This window comes from Meles meles, chromosome 2 (genome assembly GCF_922984935.1).
Source record: "Meles meles chromosome 2, mMelMel3.1 paternal haplotype, whole genome shotgun sequence".
Taxonomy (NCBI): domain Eukaryota; kingdom Metazoa; phylum Chordata; class Mammalia; order Carnivora; family Mustelidae; genus Meles; species Meles meles.
In genome coordinates, this window is record NC_060067.1 from 53,516,635 (window position 1) to 53,537,470 (window position 20,836).

Below are 20,836 nucleotides of genomic sequence, written 5' to 3' on the forward strand. Positions count from 1 at the left end.
AGAATTATTCATTAGAATTAAGGATTCAAAAATTTGGAAGGGGCAAATATAGAAATAGTCTGCAAAATGGTTAAATGTATTTGGGAAGAGTGTCTAAACAGAAATAGAGGAAAAACAAGCACTTTAGAAGTTATATTCAACAACATAAATGTAGGTTGTAATAAGATAATAACATTCAAGAGCCCTCTTTTCTTCCACTTCTTTATGCATGCAAGTGATCCAGAGGAAACAAAAGAAGCAAAAACACTCCCAAACCTCACATCTAGCCCCCATTATTGTGAACCTCTTTGAAAGAATCTTCTTTATTGCTGGCAGAGAAAAAGCAGACACAACCATGAGCTTCCTTTCCGTTTTACCTATTCAAAAAGCATGCCTAAGAAAATGTATTACAGCTTCCGAGAATTTCCAATCCATCTCAGAAAACATTGAAATGACCCTCAGAAGACCTGGGCTAAGAACTTTGCTACCATCTTTTCCTTCCCATAATTTGAACTTCTCCCTGACCACCTTCTCTAAACAAATAAAAGAATTGCATGGTTTCCAACTTCTGATCCCTAAACCAGGCAACCAAGAACGAAGGCAGGAACACATTAAGAATAAACAAGATAGGGGCGCCTGGGTGGCTCAGTGGTTTAAGCCTCTGCCTTCAGCTCAGATCATGATCTCAGGGAACTGGGAAGATCATGATCTCAGGGAACTGGGATCGAGCCCCACATCAGGCTCTCTGCTCAGCAGGGAGCCTGCTTCCCCCTCTCCCTCTGCCTGCCTCTCTGCTTGCTTGTGATCTCTCTCTCTCTCTCTCTGTCAAGTAAATTAAAAAAAAAAAAAGAATAAACAAAATATACTAAATGGTTACAACCCACGTTCTTACTATTTTCCATGATTTATGGAACGTCTGCATAATGGTTTGAACAGGTGATCTGCCACGGAAAATCTATAACTAGACTGAAGAGAACTAAATGTCTATTTTACAACAATCCATCATCTCGTATTCAAAATTTTATATCCAGAAGTGATTTAAGAAATTAATTCTGAGGATGTGATATACAGAGAATCAATCTGCTATTAATAATTCTGTTGCCATGGGCCAGATCCTGAAGACTTGCCTTAAGCATCCCATCTGTACGAAAAGAAGGTTTTAACCAGCAGAGTTCAAAACAGCAAAGTGCTGGGAAGATCTCAGGTGGGCAACAGCTTCTTTCTTCTAAACTTATCTTACCTTATACTATACATGTTCTATTTTTCCCTCTTTATTGTCATTAGTTCATATTCCTTTGTCACATTTTCTGTTTACCATGAAGAATGGAGGCTTGGAGGCTCTCGAGAATGTACGCACTGGACCCCTGTACTTGTCCCCAACACTCTTTTTTCGCATCCCCACTACGCAAAGTGTCGGTGCAGAAATGGCAAGGAAATCAGTCCTTCCCTGAGTTTGCAGTCTATTTAGGGTAGTCTGACATTCATCAAAATTTCAAATTACACCGTGACAAGTTCTATGCAGATAAAATCCAGGGAGGATGAGAATATGTGACAGAGAATAGGAGAGATGACACTATGGTCATTGTAGGCAGAAAGTAATATGAAACAGCTCTCAGTTTTGTACACACTCTTATCCTTCAATGCCTGTCTTTTTGATTCTCCTTCTGTGTTTTCTTCATATATAAGCTTCCCAAAGCTTCTCTTGTCCTGTTTTTCTGAGTATCAGCTTTTCTTCTGATTTCTTTCAATTCTATCTTCTACAATGTCCCAAGAAGCCCATGCCCTGTTTACCTTTTTTTTTTTTTTCTTTAGTTAGATCAATGAAAAAACATGAACTCTGGAATCAAATAAATCTCAGACTGAGGTCAGTTTAGCCACTTCATGATTGAAACACTTCAAGAAATCTTAACATTTTTTGACCTCATTAAGAAAATAAAAACACAAAAAATCAGCGGACTGAAATTGTCAGTCTTTGAGGGATTGGAGTAAATGCCTATAGGCTTCATTACAGAAGAAATAATGGCCTTAGAGAAAGAAGTCATCTAAGACCTATCTGTAGGATGACTGAATCAATTAATGTATCTAAAGAAGGAGGCTACACATTTGATACTGGCTGGCTTAGCCCAGAACAGAGAAAAAAGGGGCTCTCAGACACGCGTCGAGAGTGGAATCCAAGCCAGTATGGGGAATAGGCAAGCTTAACGACTGAATTTTAAATATTTATAGCCCATTTTAGCCCTTTCCATTAACTATCCTACTAACGAACTTTTCTCTTACTTACTGTGTGCTTAAAAAGCACCATTATTTTTTTCCTCCTGGGAGAGAAAGGGTTGTTCCTTCAGTTTTGATTTTTAATTTTGTTTACTATAGATCCTTTTATTATTTTTATAAAATGTTTTATTTTTATTTCAATTAGGGTCTATGTCCAACGTGGGGCTTGAACTCACAGCCCTGAGATCAAGAGTCTGACGCTCCACTGACTGAGAGAGCCAGGCACTTCTAGCTCCTTTTGAAGATCAATTTGCTATAAATGCTTAATATCCATTTACTCAATAAAAACTTATTTTATTTTTATCATCTGCTTATTATGTGCCATGTAATAGATTTGTTGCTAGGTATTCAGTGGTGATCAGAACAGAACTAGTTCCTGCCTCTGTCTTCAGTAGAAGTTTCATGGCACATACATGGCACATGTATGACAAGCTTATATATATAAACATATATAAACAAAATGTAATAGGTGCAGTCACTATAAGATTCTTAGCCTACAAATGAGATGACAGATCCTGGAGCATTGTACGATCATCAGGATGATGAGACCTCTTGGAGAAATCCACCAACATTTATCTAGGTTATGTTCCTGCATTAGTTTTCTTGTTGTAGTTTATTTCCATAAATACCTACATCAAAAATCAATGAAAAGGTCACATGATATGAGTACAGCATCCAACACTGTTAGATAAATGTCGGTCTCTTCCTATCCCTTTTCCCAATTCTAACTTTAAAAAAACATTACTCCTCTATCTTAACAATACTGTTTCAGTAAGTACCAGAAGTGTGAAATTACAGTTGTAAGCACAATGTAGAAGAAAGGAAAGGATGAGTCAAATTTCTCTACCTAGAATAACAGGCAGTAGATCATTCCTACTTGTAGCACGTATATACTTTCTTTTTTGTTAGAATTATATTATGAGATGGTGGCAGGAATAAAGACATGCCGCATACAGAAGGAAATCAACTCAATAGCACTGAATGAAATGCCTGCCAAATTGCAGTAAAGGAATTCTACTTATAATTTATGGTAAAATTCTGATTAAAACTTATTTGAAAAATATGGAGGGAGCTTGTAATTTTCAGTTCATGTATTTAAAAAACTGGAATCTATAAAAATGAAAAACGAAGATGTTGTACAGCTTTATTTCCACATTTTATGAATCTGATGTTCTTTATACTAATAAAAATAAAAGAGTAATAAAAGAAATGAGTTACTAAGCTAGTACGTTATGCCACTATAATGAATGGTAATGGGGTATTTTGTTGGAGCTGAAGATCAATATGATTTATTACCAGATGCTCTACTGATAAAGCTGATAATGTAATAATCAGAGAAGTGAAATTCACCTAGAGCCTCACATATGTTGCCATCTTTACTTATAAATTTAATTTATTGTAGCTTTATCTGATACACCACCTCCTCAATACAGGCAAACCCAATGGGACATTATCATTTAGTATAACTTTTATGTTACGAAATTTCAAGATAATACAAAATCTATAGAGCATACAAAATAGAAGAAACGCTCTGTTGTAAAAAATGAAATAGACTACATGAGATAAACTACTTTAAATGTCACACATTACCTTCGTCTGTTATATCTACAACTCACTGCGCTTTTGTCAGCCGACAGCAGTGTTTTGTTCTTTCTTATAATCAGGATTTAATCCACCCACTCCTGGGTCCAGGAAGATCGTGCTCCCACAGAGATCTTACAAACGCTCTCTATTCTCATCTCTCTCCAAACCCACTGTCTCTGACTTCCTAATGATTGTAGCTTTCTGCATCTTCAAATCAATCCAAGTCTGTCCTTTAGTGTGACAACTATCTTTTTTCAAAACACTCTTTCTCAGCCAAACTAAGCCCTTCCCCTCTCATGCTGGCCCTTCGCTCCTCTTAATTCTGTTGGCTTTCTCTTCTATCACCTCCTCTCTATTCACTATTTCATGGATTTAACCACCAACTTTTATTTTACAATATTAATTTCTCAAAAATCTTTGCCTCAAGTCTTTGTCTTGCTCCAAGTTACTATAGTCTGTATTATCTGATCACCTCTAAAAATCCCACTGGCACCTCAGGATTTCACACATTTTGTTCACTACCTTCTCCTTTCCCAGGTTTTGTCCTGTCCTTCAGCTTCTTATATACAATGATAAAACCACCAGTTCCCCATCCCTCATACTTGAAATTCTGGCATCATCTTTGGTTCATTTTTCTCCATTAGTCCCTCATTTTACCAAATGCCAAATCCCATGAATTCTGCTCCTATATTAACTACCATACTTGCTTCCACACCATCATTCCCACTGCTACTTAGCTCCTGCTAATAAACATCTCCCCTCCATCAACATGATAGCCACCTAAGGAGGCCTCATGCCTGGCAGTCTGTCCTTTAGCCAATCACTGGCACACAGCTATCAGATTAATTCTTTGAAGATTCAGATGAAAACTCCTATATTCAAATGCATTGCAAATAAAGACTTAGGTCCTTATACTACACAAGGCCCTCCATGAATTGGTTCCAAACTACCTTTCCACTCTCTCCGGTTCCAAAAGCTATACTGAGCTCCTGTTTGGTTGTGTCTTGCATTTCCATTCTTATTGCCAATGTTTCTGATGTTCTAGTCACTTTGAAAGCCCCTTCCTCATTTTTGCATTTTCATTCCCTACCCATCCTTCAAGGCCTACCTCAAATGTTACGTCTTATACAAAGGCTTCAATGATGGAGGTATCACACTTGCTGAATTACTATTTATTAAGCATGTAAAGCTCTTCATGTGTTATTTCATCACAAATTAACAACAACCCTTAGTTTCTGAAGAGGAGAGAAGCTCACAGAGGATACACAACTTGCCTACAATCTCACAGATAGTGAGTGTATAGCTACCTTGAACTTCATTTGTTTCTCTCTTACAACGTGCATTAATTTGTACCTCGTTTCATAGTTTTTAATTTGCATTAAATTTGCCAGTCACTTGATGGGAAAATCTCTGGAAAATTCATGCTGCCTTTCTTATAGTAAGTGTTTACTTAATAAATGCTCTTTGGATAGATGAATATACTATTACCCTATTTGAAATCTTTCTATATCTTCCTACTACTTAGTTTATCATATATTACATATATTACATCTTCTGACTAAGACAAAAGTCTTTCATTAATCTGTGGCTCTAAAATTATACAGAGATGTCTTTTCTGAGGCATTATTTTCCATGATGCCCCAACATGCACCTGTTACTCTAATTAGGCTCAACTATGCAGTCTCTAAAACATCATGCTCCCCACCACCTTTGTCTCTCATTCCTGATGCTTTTCTTTTGTGGAATGCCACCTGCCTCTTCCAAAACCATATATTATTCTTTTTCCAAAGGTCAGCTAGAAGATACTTGTAAATACCTTCAATGAACAAAACTAAATTTTGATAATAATATTATTATGTACATACATTATTTCATGTCTGTGTCAAACCTCCACAGATTCTAAACTCTTTACAGATGATCATGTTTTATACTGCAAAGTTCTAAGCATATTTTTAAACACCTATTAAATAATTTAAATAATGTTAGTGGTCTTGTGCATTAAAGTTAGTCTCATATAAATCAAATTAAAGCAACCAATGGGCAAAAAATTAATAGTTTTTGAAAATAACTTAATTTTTGTGCCTACTACGTAGACTTATACAAAGTTAGGCTTATTTTATAATTTCAACCTAAAATGTCCAAAACTACGTATTTAAACATTAAGAACTGGCTTCTAAAACAATAACATGATAGGCTGAGCAGTTAAGGATTGCTGTCTTAGCTAATGGATATTGAAGTAGAGATTTTTCCCTAATGCTTACTTCTCAAGGTGGGAAAAGCAGTTCATTTTACATCTTACATGACCTTGTTTTATCCCCATGACTTATGTTTGACAAGAACAAATGCACACAGCAGTTCCATACAAAATGAAGTACTTTGTCAAGACAACAACTTTTGACAGAGATAGCCACTGCTCACATAGGTTAACATGCTCACTAATTTAAAAATCTTGTATTTTCTGACTTTATAATTTTACTTTTTTTATACTTTCTGGCAGACAATAAAATAGTTCAAAAGAAATAGTGAAACTGCATTTTAAAACCCAAGGTCTTGAGGAGGCAGAACATCATCTCATTATCTTGATTCTATAATTTATTTCCCCAGTTTGGTCCTTCTAATATCTCCTCTCTTCAAGGTAAAGTTGGACAGGAGGGGCAGATCTACAGACCGAAACGGTCAGACTATGTACAACCACACTCTTATTTTTCCTAAATGCCCTAATAACACCTTCCCAAAAAAAGACAAGCATGATTTATCCTTTCAAATACATTCCTCTTAATTCTACTTATGTTAAGAAAAAGAAAAACTCTAGCACTTTCAGCACATTTCATTAAGCAGAGTTAGACTCAATGTAATTCTGAAAAGAATATTCGTCTAAACTAATTGATCCCATTGGCCTTCAAGAAACCCAGAATCTCTAAAGAAATTCACGGTTGGGTCACCGTGGAGGTGGAGAGATGAGGGGAAATTTCAGGGCACATACATTTCTGTGATGGTCTCTGGCAGATTCGTAGGAATCTCAGTGAGACCTTTCCCACGACAGTCTACGATATTGTTGCTACACGTACAAGCAGCTGGACAGTGCAGAACACTGCAAGAAGGAGCCATAAAGGACTGCTGACCTGCAAGAGAAACAAACAGCAATGTTTTCCCTCCTGGAACTCATCTAGAAAACATGAGCTTATCTCAAACAACAGAGCACGTTATTTAACAGAAATACATTTCTCTAAATATCTCAGCATAAAATTGGTCCTTGAGTTCTAAGACATATTTTAGGCAGCATGCATTTATAGTTCTAGGTCAACACTCAGATGAAGCAAATGAAATTCTTAAAACTAATTATGAAAATGATTATTTTTCAGACTTGAAATAATTGTAAAGAAAGGCTAACCTCAGACCTGAAACTGGAATTTGATTCAAAACTATTCTGAGTTCCAAAAAAAGCAGCAGTTTCAGACTAACCTAGATTTCATTTCTGATAAACTTAAATAGAGTTTGGTCTTTATTAAACTTAAGTAGCGTAACTTACTCTACCCTCAAAAAAAAAAAAAAAAAGGAAAGGGAAACAGCAACATTTTCCTCTTGAAAGGTGTAACTGTTGATTCTAAATAAGTAATCGTGCACCAATAAATGTGGGGAAAATCAGATCTTGCTAAGTTGGGTGTCTTGAGACGTTCAACATTTGTGCTTTCTTTGAAGTTATTAAGATAATTTGTAACATGCCATTCTGTAATTATTAATCTAGACAGTTCTTTTATTCGGCTTGGCCTGGTCTACAATGTTAGCATTAAGTAGTTACCTGCAGGCATATATTTTTACTACTCAGTATTTGGAAACAAAACTGTTTGGAAATGAGCTTTGGCTGTTGGAATGACGAACAACAGAATGTCGGTCATATTGTAGGCATGGGCATCTGCACACACTTGGCTACTGGAGCAAGGGGACAGCCCTCTCTGATCTGCAGCGAGAGGGCCTGAGCGGTCGTAGACGCCAGGAAGATGCTGCAAACTCTTTACTAACCCAAGCCCTCTGAACAAGCTCTCAAACTTTACAAAAAATGGTCTCAGTCTAAAAGAGAAACGTGGACTTGCCTTCTTCCTCATCTAGAAAACAGGAAGGGAAAAGTGAAGAGAGAAAAAAGTGGTTAGTAACGAACTGTTAGTCATTGCATTATTTAATTTTTTAAAAAGCAATCAGACCTGAAGAGAACATTCCCATTCCATGACTTTATAAGAAAATTTTGTCTGGGTTATAAAAAGTGTGGAAAAGTACATAAAAATTTCTAAAAGACAACATTCAATCAGAATCTTCTGCTAGTACTTCTTCTTGTGCCTCCTTTAAGGAACTATTTGTGACACATTATATATATTTCAAAATTTTGTGTTACTGTATTTTGAACGGGCACTTCTGAAGAAGAACCAGCCCTGTATTTATAAAATAAGATATATGTCAATATGTATCAGATACTATTAACATATTGTTTTATAAAAAAATATAAATATAAACGTAAATATCAATATATATGCATTGGTAAGCTGCCTAGGTTGAGATGCCTGGACTCAGCTGTGTAATCTTGGATAAGGCTACTTAACATCTTTTTCTCAGCGTTTTCATCTCTGTAGAAAGATAATATTACACTTCACTACAGTTGTGATGAGGGAGGTTAAATGAGGTACATATATGAGAAATACCTAGACTGGAACTCGAACAAATAGAAAGAACTAAGTGAATGTGACTTCCTGAGATTTTTATATAGGCTGTGCCTTATTTTCGTTTCCAGATTTTCATCACTAAAGCTAGTCATTTATCTCTTAGAGTAGACGTGAACCACTAGTATTCACAAAAAGTACATTGTTACTCTGCAACTACAGTCCAGCTACTTTTTAAAATTTCCCAGCAGGGATCCAGGATTAACCATATTTCCAGTCATTAGCAGAAGAGCAGACATACATTATTACTTAACAGGAAAATAAGCAGCAAACAGAGTTAAAGTCTAGGAATTTCCTAGAGGTCCCCAGGAATGAAAATTGAGAAATCTTTCATCCTCACTTCAGAGGAACCTGTCCTTGCCAATCACACACATCCTAGAACCTATTCTCAACAGCATGAAAACAGAGGACGTCCACGGAGTGATTAGTGCACGACAGCACACTTTAGTGAGCAACACAGAAACTGAGAGCATGCATTCTCCACAGTTCTCCGACACGGCAGCGTAAAATCAGATGACAACATAAAGGTTCTTTCTCCCTTACCACTGCAGACAAATTCGCGTTTTTGCACCTCAGCTACGTTATGGCCCCGCAGGTGGGAGGGGCCCATACACTGAGTGTAGAGACCCACCCGGGGTCTCTGGCGCAGCCAGTCAGACAGCCAGGCCAGGTGGCAGTCGCAGTAGAGATTGTTTGAGTGCAGTCGACTAGAGAAGAAAGAGACAAGTTTAAAGCAAGAAAAACAGAAAACGGTTACTTCGAAAATTGAAAAAAAGAGTCTTCATAATAATCTACAGCTTTATTTCTTAAAATAGCAGTAGACAAAGCTAAGGAAGTCCCGACCTAATTAGTGTTCTCAAAATTAAACTGGTATACAACTGCAGAATGGAGTTTCTCTTCATTTACCTCTCAGCCAACATCCAAAAGCTTGAACATGACCTTAAAGATGATTTCCCTATGTTCACTCAAAAGAGTAAAAAGAAACAGAGATGTCCAAGGCAAATTGCTTTGCAGTCGCAACGTACTGACAGCCAGTTGGGGTGGGGTGGGGGAAAAGGGGAGGTAGTGGGTGGGGCAGGGATGGGGTCATGTTCATAAAAGTCAGGGTTCCCAGTATGAATTATCCCTTACTCTTGTTAGTTTCTGGAGGAACTGCTTGCAAAATCTTTTTAGCAGGTCACTTTTGTTTTTTGCTGAACAAGATAGAATAATAATTCAATATAAAACACTACTTTCATGTCCCTATTCTGATTTCCTTCTTTTTGTTTAATAGCAGAAAAAGGGATTAGCTGCTTTTGGCTCTTGGGACCCTATCCTCAAAGAGCAGGAACTGAAATGAAAAGACATAAATGGCTGGGAGTGAAGGAATTAAGTGAGCCCCCCTCTCTGTGTTGGCAGGGATCCACACCAGACCATGGATCCATTCCAAGTGGCAAATAGCACTTTTCCATTAATAAAATATCAGACAAATGTATCCACTAAATTAGGTAAATGACTTCAAATTGGCTTTTATGTTTTCTCAAACTAAAGAAAAGGACATCCAAAGCTATAAATCAAAGCATCATTTCCAGAATCATCTATGACACAGTAATACCATTTTAGTCCTTTTTAGCTGATGTGCTCAATTCTAACCCAATAACAGTAATGGATATTAAAACATGGAACTCAGTCCAGAAAGATAATTGGACCATAAAAATGGAATTTTTAAGTAGCAGTGATAATATAGAATAATGAAACAACCAAAGCAAGGGAATTTCAAGTTAGATGACTGTTTTACATTCTCCTTGAGCCTGTAAGATATGGAACAGACTGTCTTGCACCAAAACTTAGACGGCCTGCCCAGAACAAAAAGCAACATTTTGTGAAAGCTGGGTGACCTCCAACTCAGTTTGCTTGGAAGTCAGAGTGGCATCCTTTGGAAACCACGAAGCACACTCTACCTCATTGTTCTAGAAACATTTTCATCTGAATCAAGCACGTTACAATGATTCAATTCCATGTGTGTAAATTTGAAGTGAGAAAAGAACATAAAACTTTAAAACCCTGATTAGCAAAACAAACTATGATGGATTTCTATAGGAAAATAAAGCACACTATCAAAAAGGCAGATGGCAGATGTTTCCACATTCTCAGTGGCCTCATTTTTGCCACTAAGGAGCCCGTTCACTTCACATTTTAAAAAATTAGCTAATGTCAATGGTTAAGCAATGATTTTCATCAAATATAGTCTTGGGCGAACTGGTCTTTTCATTTGGTCAGGTTAGGCGCATCAAGAAAATGGAATTTATGTTATATCTGCATACTTTCAGAATTCCTTTATTTTGTTAAATCATATTCCAAAGAAATGATAATGTGTTGTATCACACAGAGAGCACCATATTTTAGTGACCATAAAAAGGACATTCAGATTGGTACTATCTAAATCATTAAAAAGCTGGCAATTCAAACGATTTTTCCTTAAAGAGAAAAAATAAATGCAATATATTCCCAGTTATAAACTATTATAAACTGAAAATTATTTTGAAAACCCAATCAACATACATATATCCCCCACTTAAAAACACATTTGTTTTTTTCAAGAAGTTCAATGCTTTACTTATATTTCCCACTATTTCTCACATGTTGTATATATAGTATTTTTGAGGCCAGGGTGATTCTTAATCTGAGTTCAAAGGAGATTTATCTCTGAAAATGTTTTAACTAACTATTCCACCCTGGGCTTTAAGGATTAATCTTCCTCCAAGAGGAAAAAAAAATAGCTGTAGCAAATACATTACAAGAGAACAACTTTTTATTCACCTAAAATATTTTAATGTTCATCTTCTGAAAAGATATTTTTAAATGCTGCCACAGCCTTAGTTACAGAAGGACTGGAGAGTTATGTTGTAATTTTACATTACAAAGAATGTAGGAGATCCAGTTCAGCTTTATTAGGTCTGCTTGTTGTACAGTAATAAAATCATAAAGATTTACCATTTATCATTTCTGACAGCCAATCAAGGAGTCTTACATTTCTTAATGAAATGTGACCTCCACAAGAGCTCCAAGTAAACGTCTGTCTCCTTCTCCCCCAACTTCCCACGATGCATATCATTGAAAAGAAAGCTTTCAGGGCGCCTGGGTGGCTCAGTGGGTTAAAGCCTCTACCTTCGGCTCAGGTCATGATCCCAGGGTCCTGGGATCGAGCCCCATATCGGGCTCTCTGCTCGGCGGGGAGCCTGCTTCCTCCTCTCTCAGCCTCTCTGCCTACTTGTGATCTCTGTCTGTCAAATAAGTAAATAAAATCTTTAAAAAAAAAAAAAGAAAAGAAAAGAAAGCTTTCATGTTTTTAGAATGATAGTTCATTTATTCAAATATCACATCTAGCACTTTTTAAAAATGTGGTGTTTTCCTCTCTACCCAGTAATGAACTCATGATTCTGTTCTTTGTTTACAAAAAACAGTACTTAGGGGAACCCTTAATTGATTAAATTGACCTTTAGATATATATTGTGGCTACTTACAAAGTTCTAAGTTTAGGCATGTGGTTGAAACTTGCCACAGAAAGTCTAGTAATGTTGTTATTGTTGAGAGTGCTGTAGAATAATAATAAAAAAAAAGTTAGACATTTCAGGTAATGCAAATTCATTGATCATTCTATATATTAATAGAGAGACAATGCAATTATGTTTATGCAGGACAACTACGTGGTAGAAACGTAATAATAACTTAATAATGTAAGGAATGCCCTATATTTTAACCAAGACAATAAATAAATGTTATATATCAACATATTTCTATGCTTTCAGCTTTATCAAATATTTGTGACAGATTTGTCTTATATTTTTGGCTATTCACATGTTGCCCTTTGCACCATGTGCATGAATGAGAATGTATTTATGACACTGCTTAAGAAACTAACATGAGACAGTCAACAGTCAGTAAAATTGGGCAGCTGGATTTCCTTAGAGGGGCACTGTGTGTAATTAGTATCAGTAAATGAAGATATTTGAAATCTCCCAAAAAGTCCTGCTGAGTATTCTTTACTGTGGACTTTGGCCATGCCGCTGTTGAAATTTGAGTAGCAAGAATGATATCTGCACTTGGGATCTGCATTGGATAGGGATAAAATGTCAGGCTGTAGCAGTTTATTGATACATTCTAACAGTTTTATGTGGCAGGCACGTTATCTTGTCCTTTGCTTACTGTGGTGTGGTAGTGATCCTGGAGTCAGGAAGATGGGTGATCAAGGCAGAGATGGTGAAAATAAGCATAATTCTTGCTTGGTTTAAATTGTTCCTACTTTCCCCCTAACACAGGCATTGTTTGTTATTATTTTGGCTATATCTACTATGACTAGTAACAGTTCATTCATCTAGTATTTCCTAAATGGTTTTTAATGTTAGGGCAACATGGAATGGAATAAAAATAAATCAGGCATAAAACATGTCTTAAAGTAGCATATAGCCCAACTGGGGAGATGAAATACACAAATTATGAAAACTTAAATAAGGCTTATTTTTTTTTTCATTTTATTTATTTTTTTCAGCGTAACAGTATTCATTCTTTTTGCACAACACCCAGTGCTCCATGCAAAACGTGCCCTCCCCATTACCCACCACCTGTTCCCCCAACCTCCCAGCCCTGACCCTTCAAAACCCTCAGGTTGTTTTTCAGAGTCCATAGTCTCTTATGGTTCGCCTCCCCTTCCAAATTTTTTTTTTTTAATAAACATATAATGTATTTTTATCCCCAGGGGTACAGGTCTGTGAATCGCCAGGTTTACACACTTAAGTGCTATCGTGAGTGCTGTTAAATAAGGCTTATTAAGAAGAGGCCTCCCCCTGCCCTTCAGAGAAGTCTGTCTATGACAAGAAATGGACAAGACAACTACCCCAGGGCTGTGACTGTGCAGTGCAAAGATGGAAAAACAATTCTTGTATAGAGAAAACAGCATGGCGGGGTAAGGAAAGCATGCAAGCCGCTGAAGGAGGCAAGAGGATGGGATCAATGGCCAGTGGATACCATTTGATAATGGAGACATGTCTGGAGTAGACTTGGTGAATTCTCTTGCCAGTGTAAGCCAGGCAGGGAACATAAAAGGAGAGAAACAGGTTGTATATACAGTAACAAGACACAGAAAGAGGAAGAGAGATGGAGAGGAGCAGGCAGAGAGCTGGGGACAAGGAAGACCTTGGTAGGACAGCAATGATACTCTTTGCTATAGCAGCTAAAACTCAGCTCTGATGTGTTGCTGCTCTGATGTAATGGAAGGCTGCCAGACAATTGGATTTTCTCAGGAGAAGCCAGAAATGGGAAATTTCGCCTTTATCCCCCCTAATTTTTAAATACTGGCAACAAATTCAGATATTTCAAAGAGTCTGTGGACTGAGTCTGTTTGGACTGAGTGAGATAGGTTTGTGAGGCTACTTCTGGCCAGCTGGAGGCTGCAGTTGCTAATGGTATGATTTGGTGTATTCAGGGGGCACTTAGACTTCTAGGCAAAGTAGGGCACAGTGGCTACAAATCTACAACAGGCAGACTTTCTTTCCTACCCAGCTTTGCAATGTATTGAATGATAGAAGAACTAATCCAAGTGATTTGAATTAAGTTGCATAAGGAAAAAAAAAAACACTTTATGAAGGACCTACAAAGCATTGAATTGGTTGGTTCATGTTATCTAAAAGCCTGTAGCATTTTTCTGTGCTCAAGTGAAATGAGATTTTTTTTCAAACGCCATTAAAATATATCCTGATGTTTGAACTAAAAGGTTTCACTTCTCAAAGGGATTTGCTTTCAAATGACCCCTTTTCCCACCCTCAAAATTTATGCTGACTTTATTGGCTAAAATCTTTAGAGTACATAACATACTGAAATGTGACTTTAGGGATAACATTTTTTTTTAAAGTAATTCACTTGCAGCAGGCATGCATTAATTTTGAACTATAATTTCTTACAATTCCATACAAAAGAGAGTTTTCGTTGAATGCCGAAACTATTGCCAAGTTTGGAGTCTTTTATCAAAATGTTACTTTGCATAACACAACCGAAGACATGTTATCTTTCTTAGTATTTTTTATTCAGTATCGATGCTGGCAAAACAATATTGATATTGATGCCTGGTAATGGAGCAGTATGTGGAACCAATGAAATTATTTTAAACTTAGTAATTAATATGTGTTAATTATGTATGGTGTAATGTATTTTTTATGGTCATGATCAATTCCTACAGTGAAACAATGCAAATTTGTCTATTGTACTTCTTGATTTGTAAACACTTTCTCCTATATGAGAGTGTATTTCTATCAACTTCAAGATTTTCTCTTTGCAATGAGAATATATTCTTGTACAAAGGATAGCTTTATGTGTAAACACAGAATGTGAGTCTTGGTAATCACGTAGGTCCTCTCAGACTTAATTCTTAATTTATTCTTTTCTTATTCCCTTCATGCTTAGGGTAGTATCTGGCAGAGTCTGGTATTTTATGGATATGAACCTCTACATCTCAATTAAATAAAATTTTGCCTATTTTATGGAAAAAGAACAAAAAAATATAAAACTAGCAACTTAAGGAAGATATTCCATTTCTGAATCTGCTGTCCAAAGAAATAGAAAACACTGAAATAGAAAACAAAATAGTTCCAATGTTATTTTTGCCATGATATCTTCATATTAAGAAGATAAACTTTTTAAAAAATAAACATTTCTGAATTGTGTCAATCAGAATTTCACAATTTGCCAAGGTTCCATGAACATACAAGTGATAAACTGCTGACTCTTGCTTTCATTTACCTGGACTTTTCCTTCTTAAACTTTATTCACTCTAATAAATAATAACACTAATAAATATCTTAACAAATTTTCATTAGTGGCCCAGGGTGATTACTTCCATCTTTTCCTGTTTTGCCTCAGTGTAATCCACACACTCACAAATGGCTCATGGAACCAAAATTAAAACAAAACAAAACAAAACAAAACAAAACAAAAAACCCCTGAAGCATTGGGACTCTAAATTTAAGGTGATTTACAAATTAATTAATGCTTCATTAGTTCCACTCAAGAAGATATATTGTAAAGAGTCACACATGGTAAAAACAGGCAAAACAGACAACATTCTTTCTGGAACCTTCTATTAAAAAAGCCCCCAACCAAATGTTTATAACAGAAGAACTTTTTTAATTTACTGGACAAGAGATTTGGCTTGATAAATCCTAGTCTTTTGAGTGCTTTCTCCAGTTAGTCTTAAATTTTTCATCAATTAATTTCTTTAAAGGTTGTATGAACTATGAGGATTTTAAAAATTAATACATATTAAAAGAATGTCTGCTTGACTATCAAATTTTAATATAAAATATTTAAGACATTTCAAAAGGCACATTTTCTTGTATCACGTACTAATTTTAATTATTTATTTTTAGCAAACTCTGACCATTATATATCTCTTTGAAACCTATATATTAAGGTCCTCAAAAGAGTTCCCAAACTTGTGGATTTTGATTTTAACTCCATGAATCATAAGACATTTTTCACTCTTTGGTATGTTTCAAGAGTTTCAAGTCACCTTTTTAACACGACAAACACAATATATGTGGTGATTTTGTTTTCATGAGCTTACTAAATCTAAAAACAGTGATATTACTCTATAACAAATAAGCAGATGAAACAAATGAATAATTATTGTATTTGTGGGTGAAGAGTTTTCAGTGTCCAGCATGGTGTTTGGCACAGAGCAGGTGCTCTGTGTGTATGTATCTCTCTCTCTTTCTCCCTCTCTTTCTATATATATATATATAAAATATAATACATATATATTTATATACATATATACCAAATATATACCCAATATATTATGTATATGCATTATTTCATATCTAATAAGCTCTTTAACTAATAACAAAGTACTCTATGAGATTTTAGTCCATGCAAAGTATTCAGCAAATTTTTATAAAATTTTTGGTGTCCCTCCTATTACTAGTTAGAAGTACTGACTCGGTAATACATTTTTGGCTTGATAAGATCCGTTCAATTAAATAACACCCATGGTAGTCTCTTCATATACCAAGTTTACGACATTGACTATGGTTTTGACATCAGGCTACCATGAAACCGTAGTTGTATTCTCATTATTCTGACTCTGAAATAGCAAAGTGAGCTTTGTATATGAATGGGTCTGGCACACGAATAAAAAGTGGCCTTGTAACTACAATGTTTATGATAAGCACTCTGAATGTTTTTCCTAGAGAAAAAGTTAGACTGTTACCAACAGAAATAAAGGTGACTTGTCACGTGGATAAACAACGACCTATGTTCTTATAAGTTTATCTCAATCAACTAGTTTTTACGTTAAGTCCTTAAAAATAATCAGTAATGTTTTGTCAAAATATCAAACTTTTTTCAGCATTACATTCTGTATCTCAAACTCAATTTTTAAAGTAATGGAATCTTTTTTTTTTTTTTAGGAAGATTTCACGATTCCTGGATAATTTTTACCACATGGACTAAAAATTCAAAACCTCTTCACATTTAATTCAATTTTGGATTCTGAATAAATTTAGTCAGGGATGTATAATTATAGCAGAGAAAAATATTTTATTTGGGACAGAAATCTGCAAATTTATTTTAAAAGCTAGACTGGTGAATCTCTGGCTGGAAAAAAAAAATCCCACAAATGTATAGGCGATTTCAAAGACTTCAGTAACTCCAGTTTACATTAAAATTATTTTTCATTAGAATAATCTCATTATAATTATTTTACCAAGTCAAAGCTCTGTAGAGATTACTCAGTTGCCTCTAACCCATTTTTGTCAGCCATGCCTACCAGCAAGGAAAGAGAGGATGCCAGTTACAATTCAGAGCTGAGTGCTGTGCTTTACTGAGTCAGTAGTGAAGACTTTAAAATGGACCCAGTGGGCAGCTTATTAAAATTAGAAAATAGATCTCAAAATCACCTTTCAAAAATGATGTTATCCAGTTACAAGTGACATCTCAAAACGAGAAAATGTTTCCCATTGCGTGGCAACTACACAATATTCCAACTTGTTAGCGACTAAAGAGGTTTATTTTTTTGTTGTCGTTTTTCCGACACAACTGATCTTAAACCTTAATATTTAGCAATTCTAGGCATTTTCACAAATCCTGTGACTGAAAATATTTTGTTATAAGGAGAAACACGTACAGGCAGTAGTGTGAACATCTGAATGTTCTCTCTCAAGAGACATTTTTACTTAAACATGAGAAATGATGCCCACGGTTATGTGCACACATTTCAAGTTCTCCGTATATTCCCCAGGAGTGATTTAAGGTATCTTCTTAAGAGACCATCCTGACACAAGGTTTTGAGCTCTCAGATAAGCTCCCACATCAGCACTCCCCAGACACAAAGCTCCCGTTTTCAAAAGAGTCAGAGAGAGAAGCAACACTTACAGCACTTCCAGGTCCCGCAGAGCCCTAAATGCCCCATCTTCAATACAGCTGATCTGGTTGTAATCCAGTTGCCTGTAAACAGATTAGAAGAACATATGTAAAAGGCTGAAGACTATCTGGGTTGGGTGAAAGGAAGTCCCCTGATGGGTCTAGGAAGCCCTGGCTGCAGGAACTGAAATGCTGTCACAAATACACTCATCTGCTTAAGAATGTCACAAGCCATTGTGGCCTCCGTACTGCGACTGAGATCTCTTTTTGTTCTGAACTGTCTGTGCAAATAGCAGCCCTTGGAAAGCTCCAGTAAATAATAACTGTGCCTTATATTAAATGCCATAGGAATGCAATTTCATTACATCAAGAAAAGCTATCCATTAAGAGCTTTCAGCGTCATCTTGCTGAAACAATTTCATTAAGGTAAAGGACTGTAAATCACTTAATGTCACATGCACCCCCTCAGTGACCTAACAGAATCCATTTATCAGAGACGCCCAGCTGCATGTTAATTTCACCATCCTTGGCAAGAAACAGCAAGACTACTTTTAGGTTTTCTTCTTTTAAAAGCAGTTTTCCTTCGAGAACTCCCAATCGCGAGAGAGAAATGAAGTCCCACGTACCTCCCTGCTATTACCAACCAGGAAAACACTTTAGAAAGCAAGCCCTTGTTCTGCATTACGCTTTGCTTAATATCCATGATTTGCACCGTGCGTCCTTACATGTGATTTCCCTGCACTGTAAATATGGCATACTTCCAGTTAAGAAACTCCCCAGCCAGAAAATAAGTTATAAAGTATTAAGAAATTAATCTTTTTGCTCTTCTCAAAGATGTTAATTTTAGCTGCAAATGCAAAAACGCATACTGCAGCAACATCATTAAAACACTACACCAATCTATGCTAAAGAGTGTAAAAGCTTTATTAATTCCTTCTAAATATCAATTCCTTCTAAAATGCAAATAAATGAATCTTCTCCTGTAGTTGAGCACTCATTTGTTATAATTCAAAGATGAAAAGACAAAGTTACTCCAAACTTGGTTAAGTCAGTTTGTTCCTGCCGCTTGTTTTCAGAATTACAATTTTCTTTATCCAGGCTGACCTATTTATTTGGTTGAAATAAACAGCTAAGTACTAAATGCTACCTGTTCTATCTTTATATTATTTTAAATTCTTTTTTTTAAACAAATAAGTAGTTGTTGTTGAAGTCTAGTAGCTTGATGCTTAGCGATATTATCATTCCAGTAAAGAAAAGTATTTTAAGGCTTCACTTGAGACAGAAACAAAATGTTTGATAAAATCGTTAGGTGAGTTGTCAGTTCTCCATGGATTGGGAGGGAATCAGATATACAGGGCTCAGACTATGATCATAATACAAATGAATCTTGTCCTCGTTTCAAGTGCGAAATTCACCAAAAAGGCTAATTCACGTTTGAGGTGTATTCTTAAAGTACGTTTCAACATTCCCGTAAAACAGCTCTTTCTCTCACAAGGCTACTGAATAAAGGTGCAATGATTTAATCCAGTGACTTTCAGAGGGGCTTCTTCAAAATCCTTACTTTAGAAATTATGTACATAGGGAATGTCTCATGAAATATACATCTCATTTTTAAGAAGGTCTCTAGGGGACACAGCCTACCTTGATGTCATGCAAATGGTACAATCTAGGACATGCAACATTAAAAAAAAAAAAAGGCCAACTCTGGAGAAGATATGGTTTTATTGCTTTTATAAACTAAGGCTTTCCCTAAATAATAGGTACCATCCATGCTACTGTAATAGCTTAAACATTTCTACTTATTAGGAAGTAATGCAAAGGATAATTTTATTTTCTAAGAAGATGTTTAAAGCTTCATGATGTAATATGGCTGCTGTGGTTCCAAGAAAACACTTACATTCTTGAGCACTTTTGATTTTTACAGATTAAATTCTTTTAACAATTAAGTTAACAGCCTTTTTATTTTAAAGTGCTAAATATATATCTACACTACTATTCTCTAACCTCTTGAACAATTTATCAAAGCCATTTAAATTAGTACAATGGCATAAAGTGTTACCCTTGACACACCACAAAAGAGAAATTGTTTCCAGACAAATTGGCAAAATCTTTTAATGCTATCAAATTTGCCTAATGCAGTCTCCAGGTTAATCTGTAAAAGGGTGAGCTGTATGTTTGCCCATATCTTATTATCCTTAGCTGTCAATGTATAAGTCAGTGCTGACACTGCTTCTTTTAAATCATGCATACTATACACAAAGGGGAAGACCTAGCATGCCAGAAAGCACTCAAGCAAATCTTGTTCTACAGGGACTGAAAAGCAGATTACTTTCCCTATACCACCAGAAGTTGAGACACTGCTGGAAACTTTGGTAATTTCATCCCTCTTCAACATTCCTCATGGTTGCATGCTTCTGATTCTTAACAGAAACCCAAGTCCTTGGTATTAAAGCACAAGGATATTTGGCTCTCATAGGACCAAAGTTTTCCTTAGACGTTTTCTGAATGCCGTCATGGCTCAGGCCATTGACCTTCTGAAAACAAAGGTGTTGTATGAAAAGTTACTTGTATGAAAGAACAATCAAAATGAATAATTTTTCATCAACTGGTGGATTTCCTTATATCGAAAGGAATGTTTAAGCAGAGTGTTGTGCCCGCTCTGATTGCTCATGAGAAAATCTCTCTGCACAAAAACATCCATTTGTCTGTATATGGTTCAAGATAAAGAGTGTCAACAACATGCAAAAGCATACTTTACTTCAGGGATTTAGGACTATTTTTTGCACCATGTTTCTCTCACCCCGTTTACTTCCTTCTCTACCACCTTTTCGAGACCGGGGCCTTTCTGCTTTCTGTAAACAGGAAAGGATCTGTTCTCAGATTTAGTGACAGGCTGATTCTGT

General features: G+C 36.0%; 1 protein-coding gene across 4 annotated transcripts in view; it reads right to left on the bottom strand.

Moving 5' to 3' along the window:
* SLIT2 (slit guidance ligand 2) overlaps nucleotides 1-20,836 on the bottom strand; it is a 349,500-nt gene that overhangs the window by 111,737 nt on the left and 216,927 nt on the right. For 2 of the 4 annotated variants that reach the window (XM_045997784.1, XM_045997781.1), the window contains exons 6-10: nucleotides 17,946-18,017; nucleotides 12,047-12,118; nucleotides 9,087-9,250; nucleotides 7,926-7,937; nucleotides 6,818-6,956 (exon numbers count right to left, since the gene is read on the bottom strand). In XM_045997784.1, the coding sequence (XP_045853740.1) occupies nucleotides 6,818-6,956; nucleotides 7,926-7,937; nucleotides 9,087-9,250; nucleotides 12,047-12,118; nucleotides 17,946-18,017 (459 nt within the window). The remainder of the gene's footprint in view (nucleotides 1-6,817; nucleotides 6,957-7,925; nucleotides 7,938-9,086; nucleotides 9,251-12,046; nucleotides 12,119-17,945; nucleotides 18,018-20,836) is intronic. The other 2 variants (XM_045997785.1, XM_045997783.1) reach the window with 1 other exon arrangement.